This window comes from Moschus berezovskii, chromosome 28, assembly GCF_049115385.1.
Source record: "Moschus berezovskii isolate FMDL1 chromosome 28, NW_MosBer_1.0, whole genome shotgun sequence".
NCBI classification, from domain to species: domain Eukaryota; kingdom Metazoa; phylum Chordata; class Mammalia; order Artiodactyla; family Moschidae; genus Moschus; species Moschus berezovskii.
Window position 1 is genome coordinate 3,419,501 of NC_142487.1, and position 21,017 is coordinate 3,440,517.

The 21,017-nt window shown below is 48.9% G+C and overlaps 1 protein-coding gene across 2 annotated transcripts in view; it reads right to left on the reverse strand.

The window, feature by feature from the left end:
* The window catches only part of GREB1L (GREB1 like retinoic acid receptor coactivator), a 114,198-nt gene that overhangs the window by 13,524 nt on the left and 79,657 nt on the right, over positions 1-21,017 (reverse strand). For both annotated transcript variants that reach the window (XM_088833523.1, XM_055417112.2), the window contains exons 17-25: positions 19,549-19,682; positions 15,071-15,410; positions 10,409-10,524; positions 9,323-9,567; positions 5,988-6,559; positions 5,640-5,742; positions 3,050-3,205; positions 2,417-2,556; positions 15-176 (exon numbers count right to left, since the gene is read on the reverse strand). In XM_088833523.1, coding sequence (XP_088689649.1) covers positions 15-176; positions 2,417-2,556; positions 3,050-3,205; positions 5,640-5,742; positions 5,988-6,559; positions 9,323-9,567; positions 10,409-10,524; positions 15,071-15,410; positions 19,549-19,682 — 1,968 coding nt within the window. The remainder of the gene's footprint in view (positions 1-14; positions 177-2,416; positions 2,557-3,049; positions 3,206-5,639; positions 5,743-5,987; positions 6,560-9,322; positions 9,568-10,408; positions 10,525-15,070; positions 15,411-19,548; positions 19,683-21,017) is intronic.

Here is a 21,017-nt window from a genome sequence, read left to right on the forward strand (position 1 = left end):
GCGCTATCACCCACCTTGTCTGAGACCAGGGGCAGCCGCATGCTCTCCAGGTGCTTGCCCTGCTTGCTGAAGACAAAGTGACTCTCTTTGGATTTGGGAATGATGAAGTAGAGCTGCACCTCTTCTCCCAGCATGGAGGATGAGAACGTGAAGGCGTGGAGGGTGGAGTCGGACATCTGCGTTTGCAAAGAACAAAGGGAGGGCGTGTAAGCTCACAGTTGGCAAGCTTCCAGGCTGCTCGTCTCAAGATGGTTATTGATAGAGGCCAGCTACCCTGGACTTCTACCTCTCGCCAGACCTGGCTGTGTGCAGTGTCAGAAGAGGCAAACACTTCATCTTTTAGTGGCTGACACGAGATCCAAGCTTCTCACCCCAAACAGCCTCTCTGAGGGTGGCGCAGTGACTGCTGCTGAAAACTACAATTTCTCACCTTCTTAGAACAACTACTGCTCAGCCCTGCAGAAGTCCAGTATACCTCTGGGAGGTCTTGCTATCCAAACACTCCCAAAGATGCCCAGTTACGGGGGAAAATGCTTCTCTGTGCATGCATGTGTGCTAAGTTGCTTCAGTCATCTCCAGCTCTGCGACCCTTTGGACTGTAGCCCACCAGGCTACTCAGCCCATAGCATTCTCCAGGCAAGAATACTGGAGTGGGTCGCCATGCCCTCCTCCAGGGGATCTTCCTGACCGAGGGATCCTCTTCTGAGTGGGTCAGGTCAAATGATATTTTTCCTAAATAAACTATTAAGACTGACATCATTAAAACACCCCTGTGGGCCCATCTTTCCTGGCTACATTGGAAGCTGAAGATGTCTGAATGGTCACTTACCCTAGAACTCTGGCTTCCAGAAGAGACCTTTGACTCATCCAAGCCACATACAAATCTAACCTCTTTTTTAAGTTGCTGGAAAGCTCACACATTTTCTCATAACCCACCTCAGTGAATAATTATATAAAGGTACAGTGCAGACAATATTTGGCCTAATGAAAAGAGAGCATCACTAGTCAGCAGGCATGAGAAGAATCCAGGTATCCTTCCCAAGAGGTTCAACCTAAATATTACATTTCATAGAAAAATAACATTGTAATATTCCCCTTAAGATCTCCTTCCTTCTGCTTCACAAGTATCAGGCAGTACTGTAATCACGCAGAAACTAAATAGAAGGTTTTTAATATACTGTCTAAAAAATGAATTTTCTAGTGATTTATAGATCAGGGGCTTGTATCATCTATATTCCATAAAGCATTGTGAGCTGATTTCAAACAGTCCACTGAAAGTTTTCAATGACACAGGAAAACATTTAGGGTATGAAAGGTAACTTCTATCAGAAGAGCAGAAAGACCAGTACATCCTTCTGCGTTCCCTGGGGGAAAATGGAGAGGACCTGATCCTCAAGCGTAGAAGCAAGTCTGGGGAGGAAGTGGGGCGTCCACCCAGCACATCCTATAGAAAGGAAGAGTTGTTCCAGATGTTCAGGGCCAAGCACTAAAGGTCAAGAAGATAAAGTGGGGAAGCAACATGGAGCTCAGCCCCCACGTAGGTGCTCGATACAACCATCACTGGCTGCCTTTCCCATCTTCTATGCTTAAAGATGCTCTGGCCAACGAGAAGCTCAGTGGTACGGGGTATTTGCTCACCTTCTGTGTTCTACCTCTCAGTGCTCTCCAAATAAAAAAGCACACGTTGACTCCTCCGTATGCCTAGTGGTCAAAACCACCCACGCTGGAGTTAGAGTGAGACTGGGTCTCTGCAGATCACAGCTCACAGGGCACACCCTATGGACTTGTAGATAATAACACCATCTTCATCAACAACCCGAAGGAGGGGAAGAGACCCTCTGTCAAACATACTGTAATATCCAGCTTTTTCAGAATCACAGACATACCAGTTACTTTCTAATCTAAACACATGTAACCATTCGATGAAGTGACTTAAGACACAAATTCAGTTTCTTTCTCTCCCCTGCCCAACTCCCCTGCCTATAATCCCAATAAACCCAAAGTCATTTTATCAACTGCTGCATGCATTCTGCTCACAAATGAGTGGCTCCATCTCATAAATAAGCTATCCTTGGAAGTTCCCTGGTGACCCAGTAGTTAAGAATCCGCCTTGCCATGCAGGGGACGTGGGTTCGATTCCTGGTTGGGGAACTAAGACCCCACATCCCTCGGGGCAGCTATAAAGCCCACGGGCTGCAACTACTAAAGCCTGTGCTCTCTGGAGCCCAAGCACGGCAACGTCAGAGTCTGTTCACAGCAATGAACAGATCCTGCATGTGGCAACTAAGACCCGACACAACTAAAATATTTTTTAAAGCCCAAACAAGCCGTCCTCTGTCCAGGGCTTGACACTGGGGCATTCCCCCCCGCACACACGGAACCCGCGCTGGTGACGGGCAGGAGTACGGGGCTGCACCTGGGAGGCGGAGGTGAAGTCCATGTACTGGTGGCACTGTTCACAGTGGTGGAAGGTGTTGTAGGCTGCATACTTGGTCAGCATCATGGACGTGGTTTCTCGTTTCCGGGGCTCCTCAGCTTTGGCTTCCTTTATCGCTTCTGTGTAAAAAGAGACAAAACGCCTTCCCATGCTATGTGTGAAGCCCCTACGCCTGGGCCAAAAGTCCCCCACCCCCAGAAGGGCTTTTCCTAGGATTCTGCAGTTTATGCCCCGAGAGGCAGCTCTGAAAACTACAAGGTGACCTTGCTGTTGTTTAGTCGCTAAGTCACGTCCAACTTTTGCAAACCCACAGACTGTAGCCCACCAGGCTCCTCTGTCCATGGGATTCTCCAGGGAGGAATACTAGAGTGGGATGCCATGCCCGCCTCCAGGGGGATCTTGTTGGCCCAGGGATCAAACCCACGTCTTCTACATTGGCAGGTGGATTCTTTACCACTGAGCCACCCAGGAAGCCCAAAAGGTGACATTCATGTGAATAAAACGAGACGTGCAGAGGAGGATGACTTAAGCTGCTCTCAAGGAGTAAACTGCCCCAGGTTTCCTGCCCTCATTTAGGTGAACCCTCGGCCTTCAGGCTCCACGTGCACTGACCTTGCTTGACCCCTGCCAGCTTCTCAGTATACACCAGGCTCATCGAACTGTACTTGGGGTCATGCACACTGACGTCAAAGGGCATCTTACTGAAGCTCTCGATGTCAGGCCAGGGTTCGCCCTCTGACTGGCTCACTTCACTGCTTTCACTGTGATCTAGGCCAAGAAGGAAAGTGCACAGAGCAGCCCGATCAGACCGACTGGCCGCCCTCCCTCCCTCTCACCCAAGTGTCAGGGAAACATACCGCCCAGGTATGTCTTCTTCTGAGAAGAGCTCCCGAGTCCAGGGTAGAGGGGTGCAGAGTGTCCTTCAGACCTGCTGGGAGGGATGCTGGCCCTCACTGGTCCCCATTAGCCTCTACACACCCAGCCCAGAAACTCCCAAGTCTAAGAGATCCACTAGTCTCCCACGCCCGACCCCCAAATGTCCTTAAAATCTTATTTAACTTTGGATGATCTGAATCCTATCACAAGAGATTTAGTCAGGGGTTTTAAGATGCTGACAGCTGAAAGGATTTCAGGGGCTCACTGAGCAAGATTCACAGTGTCTGTTGCTTATTAGAATCCACTGGAGCTTGTAAAACCCCCTGTGCTCAGGCCACACAGCCTAGAACCACCTTCCTTACTTAGGCACTTGTATTTAAAGTTCCTTCAGTGCTTCCGACATGCAAACCAGGTTGAGAGCCTGGGGCCTTGGGTTTGAGTCCAGGCCACTGCCCCCGCCGATCTTCAGGCACCTTCATTTCTTAGGGTTCCCTGATTGTTTTAAGAAGTCCATATGGCATATTGAAAGTGCTAACACCGTGGCAGGCACATGGTGTGTGTCCAATAGGTGATATTTGTTATTAATAATAAAAACTATAAGATCAGCTTAAGACAGTGTAAAGGGAGTGTGTGTGTGTGTTAGTTGCTCAGTTGTGTTCAACTCTGCAACCCCAAGGACTGTAGCCTGCCAAGCTCCTCTGTCCATGGAATTCTCCAGGCAAGAATACTCGAGTGAGTTGCTTGCTATTCCCTTTGCCAGGGGATCTTCCCAACGCAGGGATCGAACCCGTGTCTCATTATATCTAGATTTTTTAAACCTTATTATGGCAGATTCTTCACCATCTGAGCCATTGAGGAAACCCTCAAAAGGAGAAACAAAGAAAAAACTCCCCTCCGCCAAAAGCCTAAAAGCTAGAAGTACAGCTATTACCTTTTAAGCACAACACTGTTTAATTTTACATCCTGGACCTTTTCAAGATTTAAATTTAATTTAAAAACGCACATTTTATTTAAAAGTTAGAGCTTATTCTCGTTTAATAAAAACACATCCCCATGCCTCTCCAATGCACCACTGCATTCACCAGCACTAAAATGAGGGTGAAGGAATAAAGCCAAACAGTGCTGCTCATCACAAAGGCCAGGTTTGGCTGAAACCTGAGATGAAAATCAAAGGCATCCTTCTTCCGAGAAGCCTGGGAGGTGGGAGTCAATGGGATGACAGCCCCTCACTCCTGGGCAGCTTGGCTCTGCCTTTGCACTGTAGCCCCGCCTGCTCTGGGCAGCCCCCGGGGTCTTTCAGTCCCTTCTGTGGTGGCCTGGGGTCTGCTCAGCTCAGCCAGGCACACAGACAAGATGTGGACGGGAAGACAGGACTGTGTGTGTTTGTCTGGAATCACGCATGTCAACTGTGGAGGATGGAAGCTGAATCAAAAGCCATAGGAAGATGATTAAACATGGCTGATTTTACCTAGTCTGGCTCTGAACTAATCTATCCCTTGGGCTGGTCACAGGACAGGTCCAACTATTTAGGAAAAGCAAGGAGGTCTCCAAGGGCTAATGTGATGGACAATGCAAGGCCTTTTTCTTCTCTGGCTTCATCTTTCAGGGGCTTGGGAAGAACGTCTACCCATGACTGCTCCTGCCCGCCACTCCCCGTCTCCTCCAGCACCGCAGTCCCTCTGAGGCGAAGCCACCCTCCCCTGGCTGCAGGGCTAATGCTGGCTGACCCCTGCTTATGCCCACACTCCTGCCCTGCTGGACAGGCTGCAGAGGGGAACCGCCTCCCTCACGAGTGACAGCAGGGTGGCAAGGCCAAGAAGGGGGGCAGGAGGTGCAGGCTGGGGATGACCTGGAAAGCACCAGCCCCTCCATCCTTCTGCCAGTCCCAAGAGGCTGTTGATGGTGCCAGGGTTCTGTCCTGCTCAAGGAAGTTTTCCTTTGGGTAGTAATCCACATACCTTCACTCGAAGCCAGCAGGCAAAACATAAGATGACCCTGATGGAGTATAAAACGTGCCCTGGACCCTGAAGGCATAGAACACCGCAGTCTACTAATTTTAAACCTGAGCAGTGTCACCATCTGAGCAGTGAACCCACCTGACGGGCTTTATAAGATGCCTCTGTGCCCAGCGACTCGGGGGACACAGTGAGGATCGGGGTTCAAAGGAGAGGAAGTCACACCCGACCTAAACGGCCACTGCATCTTACAACTCTTTGCTGGCTCCTGGCCTCTAACTTCTCAATAACGCTGCACTAACCCCCCGGAGGCCGCGGACAGCCCCGAGATGCGGTGGTTAATAGCCCGCACCGCCACGCCCGGCGCTCACCGGTGTTGATCTCGGCCTCGTCGTACACGTCCACTTCCAAGAGCCGGATGAGCATGCGGAAGAGGAGCCTCAGAAACTGCAGGTAGGAGCCCGTCTTCCCCACCTGGGGCGGGTGTTGAATTGTAGGGGGAGAGGGGGAGGAAAAGAGAAAAGAGACATCACAACTGGGCTCTCCAACGACTCCTTCCATCTCTGAGTGGGGCCTCGACGCCCCCCGACCCGAGACACCCCAACCCCAGACCCCGTGGCTCCCGACCCCGCAACCCGAGCCCCCTGCCCCCGCGCCCTACCCCCGACCCCGCAACCCCAGGCCCCACCCCGGGCCCTCCCGCGCACGCCGGCCCCTACCTGGGGGGGCCCGCTCAGCAGGAGCCGGCGCGGGTGGCAGGCCCGCGCGCCGGAGGCGGGGTCGGGCGGGTTGCCGTGGTCGGCGTGGTGCGGCCGCGCGGCCGTCCAGCGGCGGTAGTAAAGCGACTGCTCCTCGGGGCCGGCGTGCGCGGGCGGCGGCGGGCGCAGCGGGCTGGCCCAGGCCACGTCGGGGTGCGGCAGCAGGGCCGCGGCCGCCGGCAGCTTGCCGCCCCGCCGCGCGCCCAGAAGGCTGTAGGCCGCCTTGGACAGGATGACCACCGGGGGCAGCGCGGGCTGGGGCGGCCGGCCGGCGCGGCCCGGCGGCCCGGGCCACGGCAGCGCCCCGGGCCCCGAGGACGACGGCGACGGCTTGGCGGTGGTGCTGCTGGCCAGCGGGGGCCCCAGCGAGTCGCACTCCTGCTTCAGGGGCTCCCCGGGTCCCGCCGGGCCGGCCGAGAGCCCCTCGTCCAGCCCCGCGCTGGGGGCCGGGCTCCGGAAGCTGGGCGTCGGGGGCGGCTTCTGGGACTTGTCGGCGGTGCTGGACGAGCTGACCCCGTTCTCCATGATGGAGCCTGAAAGAGGACCCACCCGCCGCGCTGTCACCGCCGCCCCTGCCCCGGGGGAAGGCCCGGGGGTCCAGGCGGCGCTCGGGCTTCGGGCCGCCCCGCGGCCCCTGGCGCCCCGCCGCCCGCTTCGCGCCCCCTGTCCCCCGCCCTGGCTGCTGGGTGGGCTCGGAAACGGCCATTCATTCCCGGTTTCCTCCGGGCGGCCAGGAGAAACCTGGACCCACGTCCGACCCTGCCCGCGTCTTCAGGCCGCTGGTAGTCGCGGCGCCCTGGGACCGACCACCCGCCGCCTCCTGCTCCTTCTCTCCACCCTGCCCGCGTCTTTGTACATCGCGGGTTATTAAACTCTCCTCTGATTACGTCTTTTGGATAAGCCATCCGAATCACTCCAGAGCCCTGACCAACACACGCTCCACACCCAAGTCCTGTCCAGTGGCACTCGTCTCCTTCTGGGGTCCCAGGCCCCACCCTCCTGGCTGTGGACAAGCTCCCCAGGGTGCAGCCCCTTCCACAGATGCCCGGACCGACCGGCGTGGGAAGCCGGGGCGTAACCGCCTCCCTCCCTCCCCCCAGGGCCGGAGATCTGCTCACCTGCAACCAGTTCACCGCAAACGTCCCCCACCCTCACCCTCCCCTGGTGGCTCAGACAGTAAAGAATCCGCCTGCAATGTAGGAGACCTGGGTTCCATCCCTGGGTTGAGAAGATCCCCTGGAGAAGAGCGTGGCAACCCACTCCAGTATTCTTGCCTGGAGAATCCCACGGACAGAGGAGCCTGGAGGGCTACAGTCCATGGGGTCAGAGTCAGACACTACTGAGCGACTAAGTGGTTTGAAGACAAACCAGAATCGCATTACAAGACTCTTTCTGCTCAGACTGGTGCCTCCCAGGCATGCGGGCAAATCCCAACCTTGGGAGCTCCTAGGTGAAGGGCCAGTAACCAGAGGCTTGTGACCGCATCACCGCTGCTCAGCTGACTTCTGCCTGAGGGTTTTCTTCTGCCTTTGAGGTCTTTCTTCAAGGCCCTTGAGTCTTCTGGCCTGCATGCCTTGGGCGATGAGCACCCTCTGAGAACCCTGAAAGTCAGCTGGAGGCTAGTGGGGTGGTGGGTAGGGTGGTGTAGGAGGGCAGCATCTGGGTCCTCCAAAATTGGGGAGGGGGAACTCCAGACAGCAGAGTTGATGAGAGCAAGGCCAGAATCTAGAGTCTGCGGGGCAGCTCTCCATGCGAAGGGGAGGGAGGGGGCTGATTAAGGAGCCCAGGAAGGAAGTGGACTCTAATCACCCCACCCCACTCCACCTTCCTCCTCTCCTCACTGATGCTGGCTGATGTGGAAAAGCTTCTAGGTGTGCTCTTCCCCTCCCTTCTGTTACCCTTTACCATCCTCCCAGACTCCTTCCTTTATTCTGAACTGGTCTACCAGTCTGAACTGGGGAGACTGTCATTAGAGGGTAGGGAGTACAGTCCTGACCCATGACTGAAGCAGACCTCGGTAAGACAGTCCTCATGCTCTTCCAGGCACAGATAACCTGCCTCTTCCATTCAGAAGCAGTGTGTGTGTGTGTGTGCGCACGTGTGTGTGTCAGTGTCATGAGGTAAGAGAAGGGAAACACAGGGCAGAAGGAACGTGAATGGTGGGTCCCTCTGTTGTGGGATTTTCATTTTTCATCTCTTCTGTATACTTCATTACATTCTCCAAGTTTTCTATATTAAACTCTATTATAACTTTCACAATCAGAAAAAAAAAATGGAAATAATGCTGTGTGTGCGGGGTAAGTTGCTTCAGTCGTGTCCAACTCTTTGCGACCCAACGGACCATAGCCCACCAGCATCCTCTGTCCATGAGATTCTCCAGGCAAGAATACTGGAGTGGGTTGTCATGCCCTCCTCTAGGGGATCTTCCCTACCCAGGGATTGAACTGATGTCTCTTATGTCTCCTGCATTGGCAGGCAGGTTCTTTACCACTAGCGCCACCTGGGAAGCCCTGGAAATAATGCTGCATTTGCTTAATACTATTTAGCAGAAGATAATTCATGCCAGGCACTGCCATCAGCCACACAGTAACATAAGAGGGTGGTTGGTAGGCTTTAGGCTGGATCTTCCCAATCAACCAGTGGCCCCAGAGTAGCCTTCCGTATTGTATATAAACACTTGCCATTTCAGTGCTTGGGGGGAAAGTCACTCATTCCTTCATTCAAACAAACACACACTCAGTGCCAGGTACTAGGCCAATTAGGACAAACCACTTCAGGGTCTGGAAGGAAAAGAAGGCCTTTGTGCAAATATCAGATGCGTAATATCAATGAGATGATCAGGGTGCAGAGACTAGGAGACGTGGTGTTAGTAAGGGTTCATGAAATTTACTTATTGTATTTAGCCTACTGGTCAGGAAGATCTCCTGGAGCAGGAAATGGCCACCCACTCCAGTATTCTTACCTGGAGAATCCCCTGGACAGAGGAACCTGGCAGGTTACAGTCCATAGGGTCACAAAGAGTTGGACGTGACTGAAGTGAGTTAGCATGCAGCATGCACGCATGCATTTAGCCTATTAGCAAGCTCTTCATTAAGTGCTTCCCAGGCAAATATCTTGTGGCTGCTCATGACTCACGTTTGTCAACTATGTCTCCCCAGGACTGAGGTCTGGAGGGGATGCCCAGGTCAGCCACCGCTGCTCTGAAAGCTGGATGGGAGTCAGCAGGTGCCTCTGTCTTCCCTACTTCTACCCCTTTCTCTCTCCTGCCCCAACCCCTGGAGAGAGAAAGTACTGACCTGAAGTTCCCGTGACGGCGCTGCTGTTACTCTGGGGTCTCTCCAGGTCGATCAGCAGCTCCTCAGTGTCATTCTCGCTGGCCGCGGTTCGCTCTTGCTCCTTGCCGCTGAGGTCCAGGGCGGCAGTGGGCCCCCGGATCACCTCTTTGGACACGTAGCAGCAGGCCAGCCCCATCTCCTGCTCCAAGGCAGTGCGGGTTAAGTAGCTCGAATCAATTAACCGGAGGTCACAGTACTTTAGAGACCTGCACAAAGTAATGGTGTCTTTGGTGAGGCATGCAGCATTTACGTGTGGCTGAGAGAGGTCAAAATGGTGAGCTCTGGTGCCAGGTAATCCTTGATGTAAACCTCAGTGCTGCCGCCTCCTAGCTGTTAGGGCCTCAGGATAGTCACTTCACTTTCTCCACATATAGAATAGAGTAACAGTGGCCAGCTGACAGTTATTGCAAAGAATGAATGACATGGCATAGGCAATGTGTTTAGAGCAATACCCAATGGGCTTCCCTGATGGCTCAGACGGTAAAGAACCTGCCTGCAATACAGGAGACCTGGGTTTGATCCCTGGGTTGGAAAGATTCCCTGGAGAAGGGAATGGCAGCCCACTCCTGTATTCTTGCCTGGAGAATCCCATGGACAGAGGAGCCTGGTGGGCTACAGTCCATCAGGGCCCCAAAGAGCTGGACACAACTGAGCAACTAAACAATAACAATGACTATTCTTACTATTGCCTTTCAACCCACAGGCCCCAGATCCTTGAGGGAACAACAGCCTAACAGAAACACTTCATCCAAAAAGCTCCTCATTGGGGGCAATGCTTCTCCTCCCTCTCTGGGAGAAGCCTCTCTGGCTGCCCAGCTTTCGTGCATAAACACTTCTCTTCCGGGGCTTCTCTCTCATTCCCCAAATTGCTAGGCAATCTCTGGAAAGTTGAAAGGATCCAAGAAGGTTAAATTTCTTATATCCCCAAGTAAAACAATTGGCTTCTCACTTGCCAAGTGAAGGAAGTGGGTGAGCATCAGCTAAGTTTTAACCATCAGTTCAGCCAAGCAACCAATGGAAAATGAGAATTAATGATTATCATCGTACCTGGGAAAGGTTTCTCCAAGAGGATCTTTACCAGTTAATATCACAATACAAGGCAGACCTTCTAGATCCTGGTACGTCCGAGGGACCCACTCTTCCGCTTCATTTCCTCTCCAGGTCTGTAGAAGGGGACCCATACAATAAAATTAAAATCCCTCATTGAGTTTCCACCTTTTTTTGTTTCTACAGTCAGATTTTACACACATCTGTGCTTCCAAGTGACTTCCAATAGGTATGTTTGTATGTGTACATATATTTTAACTGCTACTGAAAAGAATACACCAAGTACTCTAGAAGAATGTGGCCTTTCATTTTATCTCAATAAGGTGAAACAGAAGATCTTAATGAATATATCATGTATTAGCCATGCACATCAAAGAAATATACAATGTGAAATATCCCACCAATGGTGCAAACCTTACAGAAACCCTACTTAAACTACCTGACTCAGTTCTCTTAAGTATAACACTTTCTTTGTATAATGGAAAGACTCTGGGGATTGATTGATTGATTGAAAAAGACCATTTTTGTTGTAAAGGACTAATAAAATAATCACAGCAAAACTTATATATAATCACCTCTATCCATTAACTGAAATATACATATACACACATATGTATATCTTTAATAAATGGAAATACAGGAATTTATCAAGAGGAAGAAAATCTCAACTTGAAGGATGCTCGAAAGTGAAAAGATCTTACAGACTTTTTTTCTATTTTAGAGGAGAAAGAAAATAAACCATCTCTTAAGTGGATAAGGTGATTTCTACTATCATCTAATGGTGCTTTATATCAGCTTTCTAGCAGAAATTATTACAAGAAATCAACTGACATTTCTGATAATGTTTTTGGGAACAAGGACTAAGAAGTGGGGTATTAAGAGATGCAAGTTATTTTAAAATAGACTGGTGTTTCCTTTGCTAAAACCAACATGGGATAAAAAGAAATATATCAGGCAAGATATGATATAATATAACAGAGTTTGGTTACTCGTTTGTTGATGTCTATAAAAGCCAGTCTTGGAAATAAATATACCCACAATTACTTCAAGTAAAATGCATAGAATTTGTAAAACTGGAAGAGCCCCCAAACCTCAATCTTTTGTCATATATTTTTATGCCAAGGAGAATTCAGTGGATCTACAGAACTATTTATAAGTTTGAGAGACCTTCTATGTCTTAGAAAGTCAATCTGTCAAAAACATTAAGACATTAGCAGAAAGTTTCTCCCCACTCCCAACTCAGTTTTCCATATATTTTCATGTCAAAGGGAACTAGAACATTACCTAAATCAAAACAAATAATTCCACAAATAAGAATCATTTTACTCATAAATCTTCTCGTTGGACTTATGAGATCCCTGACTCTGGGGTCTCCCCAAATATATTTCATGGTTCTAGCAAGAATGAAGTTGGGTTATAATGATGGAAGAACAGATGTCATGTTTTATAAGGAGAATTACTTTCAAAAAATGATTAAACAGATTCCACTTTTACTCTTGACCAATCAGAGCAAGTCAAACCCACTATATAATGTTTTCCTGTTGCATTGTTACTTATGATGATGGATGGCTGCCGTTCTTCTATGGGTCTATCCTGCCCTCAGGGTGCTTTTCCTACAGAAGTGGTTAAGACAACCCAAAAGACTGAGAGAGCATTGACTTAGGGGCTCATATGGGGTTCAAGGTCAAGGAAATCTAATGAAAGCTTCACAGGCCTTCTGGACAAACTAACTTATTTAGATATAAACTTATATCATTCCAAAGTACTTATTAGCACTTAGAAGTTAACCACAATACCTAAAGGATAAGCACAAAAATAAGGCCCCCTAATGGAAAAAGAGGCCCTGGATATTACCCAAGGCTAGAGACAAAAGGCATACTGGTGCTGTTTCGTCAGTGGTAAAGGAAGTTGGTATTAATAATTTAGAAATTAGCAGGTGAAACAGAGACCACCTGGCAAGTGGCAAGTCTTACTAAGGATGCGAAAGTTTCAAATTATCACTTCCACACCAGTGGAAAATAGGGACTTCCATGGTGGTCCAGTGGTTAAGATTCTACCTTTCAATGCAGGGGGCCTGGGTTTGATCCCTGGTCAGGGAACTAGATTCCACATGCTGCCAACTAAAGATCCTGTGTGCGGAAACAAAGCCCTGGTACAGACAAATAAATAAATAAAAATATTTTTTAAAATAAAAAAGGTGGAATATAAAAAGGATGGATCGATGTGATTGAGGGATTTTGAACATATGGAAACTCTCTTTCTTTTTTTTTAAGCCATCCCTCACACATGTGGGATCTTAGTTCCAAGAGAATCAAACCTGCACTCCTGCATTACAGGGCAGAGTCTTAACCACTGGACCACCAGGGAAGTCCCTGGAAATCTCTTCCATGTAGCTGGTGCTTGGCCACTACTCATGTGAATTGAAGTGTAACTGGTTGAGACACATTGGAGAAGGAAATGGCAACCCACTCCAGTGTTCTTGCCTGGAGAATCCCTGGGACGGGGGAGCCTGGTGGGCTTCTGTCTATGGGGTCACACAGAGTCGGACAAGACTGAAGTGACTTAGCAGCAGCAGCTTGAGAAGTAATTACTTGAGATCTCTTCATGGCACACCCCTAGCAGCCCCTGGAAGCCCTGCAGGTGATTCTGATGTGCTTGCAGCCAGGTAACAACCTCCATTATTGACTGGTTTTCAAACTATGGCCCATGGGGGCAAATTACTGAAGACTGCTGATTTACAAAAGGAAATGGCAACGCACTCCAGTATTCTTGCCTGGAGAATCCCAGGGACAGAGGAGCCTGGTGGGCTGTCATCTATGGGGTCGCAAAGAGTCGGACACGACTGAAGTGACTTAGCAGCAGTAGCAGTAGCAGCAGTAAGTGTCTCGGAGAAGGCAATGGCACCCCCACTCCAGTATGCTTGCCTGGAAAATTCCATGGATGGAGGAGCCTGGTGGGCTGCAGTCCATGGGGTCGCTAAGAGTCAGACACGACTGAGCGACTTCACTTTCACTTTTTACTATCATGCATTGGAGAAGGAAATGGCAACCCACTCCAGTGTTCTTGCCTGGAGAATCCCAGGGACAGGGGGCCCTGGTGGGCTGCCCTCTATAGGGTCGCACAGAGTCGGACACAACTGAAGTGACTTAGCAGCAGCAGTAAGTATCTGAACAAACAACCTAAGACGCTCTAAGCAGCTATACCCAGTCAGTGCCAACAGAGACCCAGAGAAGACCTTGCTGCCTCACAGCCTTTTAGAACATCTCCCTGCAGTAGGTGTGTGAGACCTCACAGAGCAGTGCTGATTACCTCCCTGTCTCCAGATTCCTCATCATTAGCATCATTCAAATTGTCTCATAACAACAAGTTGTAAGAAGAGTTTCAGGATACTCATTCCTTACTTATCCCAGGAATACTGCTATATTGTGGTCTATGATTTTAATTCAGAACTGTGAACATTATATCTATATATCCATATGTGAAATGTAAATGTTACAACTTCCACTAAATATAGGAGCTTCTGTGTTTAGACAGATTTATTTGTTCCAGCTGTGTATCAAGCTAATACAAGACATTTTGTTTGCATTTTGGATTATTTGAGTTAGGTAGCAGAACACAATTCAAAGGTTTACATTTGCAAAATGCTCTCTGAATATGAAATAATAATCCTCAAATTACAGCCCTTGAGACCATACAGTCTAACGCTCATTTTGCAGTTGGTAAACTGCAGCCCTGATGGAAATGTAAATCCTCTAAGACTGCATGCTTTCTTTTTATACAGTTTGTGTCAAACTAGGCTTTTCTTCATCCAGGTTAGCTCAGTACTTAGTTTCTGCAAGGTTCAGAAACCATGTTGATCTAACCCAGACACAGAACACCTTGCTCAGTACCTCACCTATCTGTGTGCAGAATTTCACTAAATGCTGTCAAAGGGCTGGGACACCTTGGATGAGAAAAGTCCTCAGAAAAATCTGAGCGGGGCATGAGGTAGGGACTCAGGTTAGTTGATCAAAGAAGTCTCCCCCGCCCACCACACCTGACAGGAGGGGTGCAGAAAAAGCAATGCCTTCCCCGTGCAGAGGGGTGGGGACTTAGCCATGCACAGGCTTGGAAGAGTCTCAGTCCAGCCCACGCTTGGGGCCAAAGCAAGTACAAAGAAACAGCAAACTGTTGGGGAATCCACATGCAAGAGGGTGGGCGATCGTCCTCTGTGAGCCCTGAAGAGAAAACAGGATACTTTACCGACTCTGAGTGGACAGAAAAGATTCAGTGAATGGATGACATTGAAAGGCGTGCCCCCACGGAGGTCTGAGAGAACAACTTACCTTTTTTTTTTTTTCTGAGAAAACAGATGGCCGTGGGCTAGATGAATCTTGAACAAGGTCAATAAACAGGGGGTGAAATTGGGTCATCGCATTTTTTTTTGCACCTGCAGTCGGAGAGCATGGAAGACCAACTGCATGCATGCACTAGCACGGGGGACCCAGACCAAATGTTAATAAACTAGGAAGGCAGACACGTCCGTTAGCTTAGCCTTAACGTTGTCACGAAGATCGCGTGACACTTGTGCGAAACTCTAGCAAACTGCAGGCCTCTGAGCTGCCTGCACGGGGTGGGGGGTGGGGTCCTAGAAAACGGAGCGAAGGTCTGTCCATTGCTAACCTTTAGTCGCGCCACAAAGTGGGCTGCCACGCTGAGTTCAGAGGCGGGGTTCCCCAGGACCACCTCGAAGCGGTACTGGAGCCCCAGCTTGTCGCGCACCTCCTGGAGCCGCTCCTTGGCCAGCATCGCCAGCTGCACGGAGGGCACCCTGAGGATGAGCATGTGTCCGCGCCCGCTGCGGTTCTTCCCCGGGCAGCTGAGGAGGTCATCCATGATGTTGAGGGTCTCCGGTGTGCTGTGGTCGCGCAGGGACGCCACGGTGGTCAGAGCCATCAGAGCCTCCGAGTACTGCTGGATGAGGAGGTAGCAGCGAACCACCATGCTGTGCAGCCTGGGGTACCTTCAACAGAACACAGGGGCACTAGCATGGGGGGCGTGGGGCCCTGGGATCGTGAGGGCTGTGTGGTAGGAATGGAGACCCAGCAGGGTGGGGAGGGGATAGTCGTGGGTGGTGGGCTTGAGCTCAAGAATGACCTGGATTTGAGTCAGTTCTTATAAGGTGGATGAACCTAGAGCCTATCAAACAGAGTGAAGTCAGAAAGAGAAAAACAAATATCGGATATTAACACATATATAGGGAACCTAGAAAGATGGTGCTGATGAACCTATTCGCAGGGCAGCAGTGGAGATGCAGACACAGAGAACAGACTATGGACATGGGTCGGGGGGAGGAAAGAGAAGCTGGGCCGAATGGAGAGAGTTGCAGGGAAGCACATACACTACCGACTGTAAAACAGCCAGAGGAAATTTGCTGCATGACTCCGGGAACTCACACTGAGGTTCGGTAACAACCCAGAGGGGTGGGATGGGCTGGGAGGTGGGAGGGAGGCTCAAGAGGGAGCGGACATATGTATACCTATGGCTGATTCATGTTGATGTATGGCAGAAACCAAAGTAATATTGTAAAGCAACTATCCTTCAATTAAAAATTAATAAATTTGTTAAAAAAGAATGAACTTAGTGACCTCCTGTAGAGCACAGGGAACTCTGCCCAATGTTATGTGGCAGCCTGGATGGGAGGGGAGTTTGGGGGAGAATGGATACATGCATATGTATGGCTCAGTCCCTTCCTTGTTCACCTGAAACTATCACAACATTGTTAATCGGCTATACCCCAATACAAAATTAAAAAGTTACAAAAAAAAAGAATAACCTTGGAGCCCACATCACTAAAAGGAAAAGCTGAGCTCACAACACCTGCTGGGATAGGTACCTCGAGTTCAAGAGGCTTAGGGACAGTCTAGGGAACCTAGCTTCTCCCAGAGTAGTCTCTGAACCAGCAGCATCACCAACTGGGAGCTTGTTAGATATGCCAAACCCTCCTACCCAATGTGTACTGATCAGAAACAGCCTGGACAAGGTCCCCAGGTGATTTGTACCACATTGTATCTTGAGAAGCACTGGTCCGCTCAAACTATCCACAGAGTCGTAAAGGATCATCCCTAGATTCTAAGCTCTTGCTGCTGTCCTGGGGTTAGAATGCTTGGTGGCTTATTTCTCTGATACTTAAAATTACAGTTGAGGAAACTGATACATTAATGTAATGTCTGTGAAGTATAAGGAGTAAAAAGAGTAATTATTATGGCTAATTTGAGGTCAGCTTCCTTGTAGCAATAACAATTATTGTTGTTCAGTTGCTAAGTCCTGTCCGAGTCTTTCCGACCCCAGGGACTGCAGCACATCAGGCTTTCCTGTCCTTCACCATCTCCCAGAATTTGCTCAAACTCATGTCCTTTGAGTCAGGGCAATAACAGTATCATCTCATAAAAATGCAGGAAGCTTGGAGCCGGCTGGAGAAATAGCATCCCCTAGTGGTGTGGTCTGGAGAAGGAAATGGCAACCCACTTCAGTGTTCTTGCCTGGAGAATCCCAGGGACGGGGGAGCCTGGTGGGCTGCCGTCTCTGGGGTCGCACAGAATAGGACACGACTGAAGCGACTTAGCAGCAGCAGCAGCAGCAGCAGCAGCGGTGTGGTCTCCCATCCACCTGGGTGAAAGGAGCCCCAGGAAATAAATAGCAGGTGTCCTTGACTCACCCCAACATTCCCCGCTCACCACCTTCCACTGGACCAACTCGGCTGTTTTTTTTTTTTTTTTTACAATTACAGAACAGGCAGAAAATAAACCTCTCATTTACATGCTATTCCTCATAAGACCCAGCCAGAAGACAGAAGGAATACACATGGGTAAAGAGAACCCACTTGCAGACCCGAAGAGGTGCTGGTCAAGAAAGCAGGCCTGAGGGAAAGCAAGGCCTGGACCGGAGCTTGGCTGGGCCTCGCGTGGAGCCTGCAGAAGGATGGCGGGTCTATGAACTTTCTTCCTGGATGCCGGCTGGTAGCACAGGCCGGCAGCTGGGTAGACCAGAGGGGAATTTCACCTTTGCTCCACTTTATAATTCTATTTAAAGTGAAACAGTCATTACCAGCCTTGCACAGGAAAGCCCAGGGTCAAATACCAGTTCAGGTCAGCAAATGACTACTGTGGTTTTGAAGTACTTAGAGCTGGAAAAGACCATGGATTGATTCCCTGGGTTCTGACTCACCTTCTCATGGAAGGATGCTGATTTAAGGGCTGGGAGAAATTTAGCTACTTTCCTAAGATCATCCAATCAGTCAGAGACAAGAGTGTGGATTTTATTCAGTGTTTTGACAATGTCTTCTCAAGTGGTAAAGATTTAGTAGACTGGGGAAAAGTAAAGAAATCCTTTAGTTCCATCGGTCCTCCTGAACCAATCCATTCAAGTGTTCAATAAATCATAGCTATTATGAGCCTGGGGGAGCTGGGCTGGAGGAAGTGAGCACAGATGATCCAAGTTTAAGGCTTACTGTTTTTTGTTTTTTTTTTGCTGCGGCATGTAAGAACACCAAAGTTAGATCAAAGGGTAACTTTGACGTGAAAAATGAAAGTGTTAGTTGCTCAACTGTGTCTGACTCTTTGTGACCCCATGGACTGTAGCCCACCAGGATCCTCTGTCCATGGAATTCTCCAGCAGCAATACTGGAGTGGATTGCCAATCCCTTTTCCAGGGTATTTTCCCAACCCAGGGAATGAACTCAGGTCTCCCGCACTGCAAGCAGATTCTTTACCATCTGACATGCAGGCATTTACATTTTACACTGAGAGCTATGAACTTAGAAGTGAATAGTTTTCCCAATTTTTTTTTTTTGTTTGTAATTCAACTGTAATCATAGTTTTTGTAAGAATTACAAAAGTTGTATAGGAGCTGATGGGAAGGTCCATTAAAATACGAGTTATAAAACTCCAAGATGTTACTGGAAGAAAAGATAGGTTCCAAGCTGGTGGATATAACAGGAGGCTGGGGAACACTTAGAGGGGAGACTCATGGGGAGGTTTTAGAAATCTCAGATCACAGGTGCCAGGAAGGGATTAACATTACAGTGTCTGTTAAGTCTTCTCAAACCCAACAGCTGCGAAAGTACAAAATCCCACTGCAAGCCTGTTCGTTTTCCTGACACTGCCCAGTAACTTGCTGGGTAGGACATTTCTCCCTGATCATCTTTATTTCTCTTTCTTAGCAACCTTATAGGGCAGCTTTTAAATAGATGGTTTGTGATTGATGAGAGACAGTGCTAAGAAATAGAGCTCCTAAAAACGAGACTGTGCCTCATCACATAGTGCCTGACTGCCCCATCACTGCCACATCAGACAGAATACTGTAGTGGAGGACAGGGAGGAACCTCTACTAGGTTAAATTCTTTTCTTTTTTTTTTGGCCGTGCCTGGCTTGAGGGATCTCAGTTCCCCGACCACAGATTGAATTGCGGTCCTAACCACTGGACTGCTGTGAAATTCCCTATTAGGTTAAATTCTTATGCCTCTTTTTTTGAGTCTATAGTTCAAGATCAGAGAGGGAGAAAAAAAAATGAACAAACAAAACAGAAAATCCCTTTGCTCTTCCAGCGTTTGGCCTGAAATTGAGGAAGAAAAAGGAGACAGAGTCATAATCCTTGACCCCAAAGTTGGGGACTGGAGGAGGGCCACTTGGAACTGAGCTCAAACAATCTGATTATTCTTTAGTGTTCTCCAGTTTACACTTCAAGTTGCTCATAGTAAAGTTTCATTTCTTTACTGAGGGTGCTTGCCTGTGGTAGAGAGAGGAGAAAAGTGTGGGGTGCGCGGTGGGGAGGGGGAGGCCAGACCCCAGAGGAACGGCTTCTAAGAAGCCAATCCCTCTCTGCCCGCATCATCTCTGTGTGCCTGGGAAATGATTCAGAGCATGGAAGGTGGCTCTCCTTCCCACTCGGGGTCACCGGATTCCTTTGCTGGTCCTGGATGATGACAGAAAACCCAGCTGAGTGAAAGGTCATCTCAGGAAAGGTTATTTTTATTCTGCTCTTGAGTATCATTTGCATAGCCTGGGCGCCACCAAAACTCCCTGTGACTCTGACAAAAAAGACATTTGATGTGTTCAGACAAACAAGAACAGCTAAAGACAAGGTTGAAGGTCCTTATTTACCTCTCCAACAGCGTGTTCACCATTTTTTCAAATGTCTCGTCACATCTCAGAAGGGGGCTCGTGATTCCCCACTGCAGAGATTTACTGTACTCATTCAGGCCGAAGTACAGCTTCTCCTCGCAGCTCATGTCCTCCTGGTTCAAAACACAGAGCAAAACCCAGTGAGGGCGGGGTACAAGGTGTCTTATTTTCAGGGTTAGGGGAGGAAGGACCTTTAACAGGTTATTGCCTGAAAATTAGAAAAAATTGTGAATAAGCAAGTGGGACTATATCAAACTAAAAAGCTTCTGCACAGCAAAGGAGACAAGATGAAAAAGCAACCTACTGAATAGGAGAAAATACTTGCAAACCATTTATCTGATGAGGGGTTAATATCCAATATCTATAAAGAGCTCGGATAATGCAACAGCAATCTCCCCAATCCAATTAAAAAATGAGAAGACCTGAATAAAATGCTGTCTTTTTTTTTTTCATTTCATTTTCCTTCTCTTTTTTTTTTTAGCAAAATGATAGGGGCAGCTTGTTAAATAGATGGCTTAGAATCACCTGGAGGTAGCAGGGTTTGAAGAACTAGAGCTACTGGGCTTCCCCAGTATCACAAATCATAAGTGACATGATTTACTGAATTCTTGTATCTTTGGGGAAAATGTTCCTCTGCTTAAAAAAAACATCTCCGCTCCCAGAGTCCTGCCCTCTCAGTGACCCTGAGCTCAGCACTCCCTGTCTTTGCGGGGCCATCTCTGCTTTTCCTTCACCCCAACCCTCTGCTCTCTGGACGCTGTTCCCTGGAAGATCACCAAGGACTCCTGAGGCCAAACCCTCAGTCCTTGGCCTCACCGCCCTCTCAGCCATTCTCTTCATTATTTTCTTCCATGATTTTATCTACACCAGCTGCTTCGGTCAGTGATCAGCGCTCCTGAAAAACTATTCCAGATCCTCATCATACAGCCCCAGTTCCTACTCCCACTCTGTTTGCCATGGTGCACTCGCCCGGCCTCAACTCAGTTCAAATCTGGCTTGTCTGCCCTCCGCACATAGGTCTACTGCTCTTCTGGCTTCCCTTTTCCCACTAAAGGCATCACCTTAAAATGCCTTTTCCCTCTTCCTCAAAAAAAAAAAATATCCTAGAAAATTTCTTCCACCCTTTTAATTGCCAGAACCTCGATTCCGATTGAGGTACTCATTCATTCCAACCTGAGTTATCAGAGAAGCCAGATGACTCACCCCCACCTTTCTAATCACTTTGACTTGACCTCTTATAAAATAAATTGCCTTAAAATGCAGCCTCTTAGTATCCACTAAAGCTGAACTCTGCACTCAACAATTTCACTCCCAGATACATAGTATACAGATGTCTACTAAAGGGCATGAGCTAGAATGCTCAAAGCAACATCTGAAATCAGTGAATAGGATGAATAAATCAACTGTGGTGAGTCACCCAGCGTAACCTATATACTACCAAAAGAATG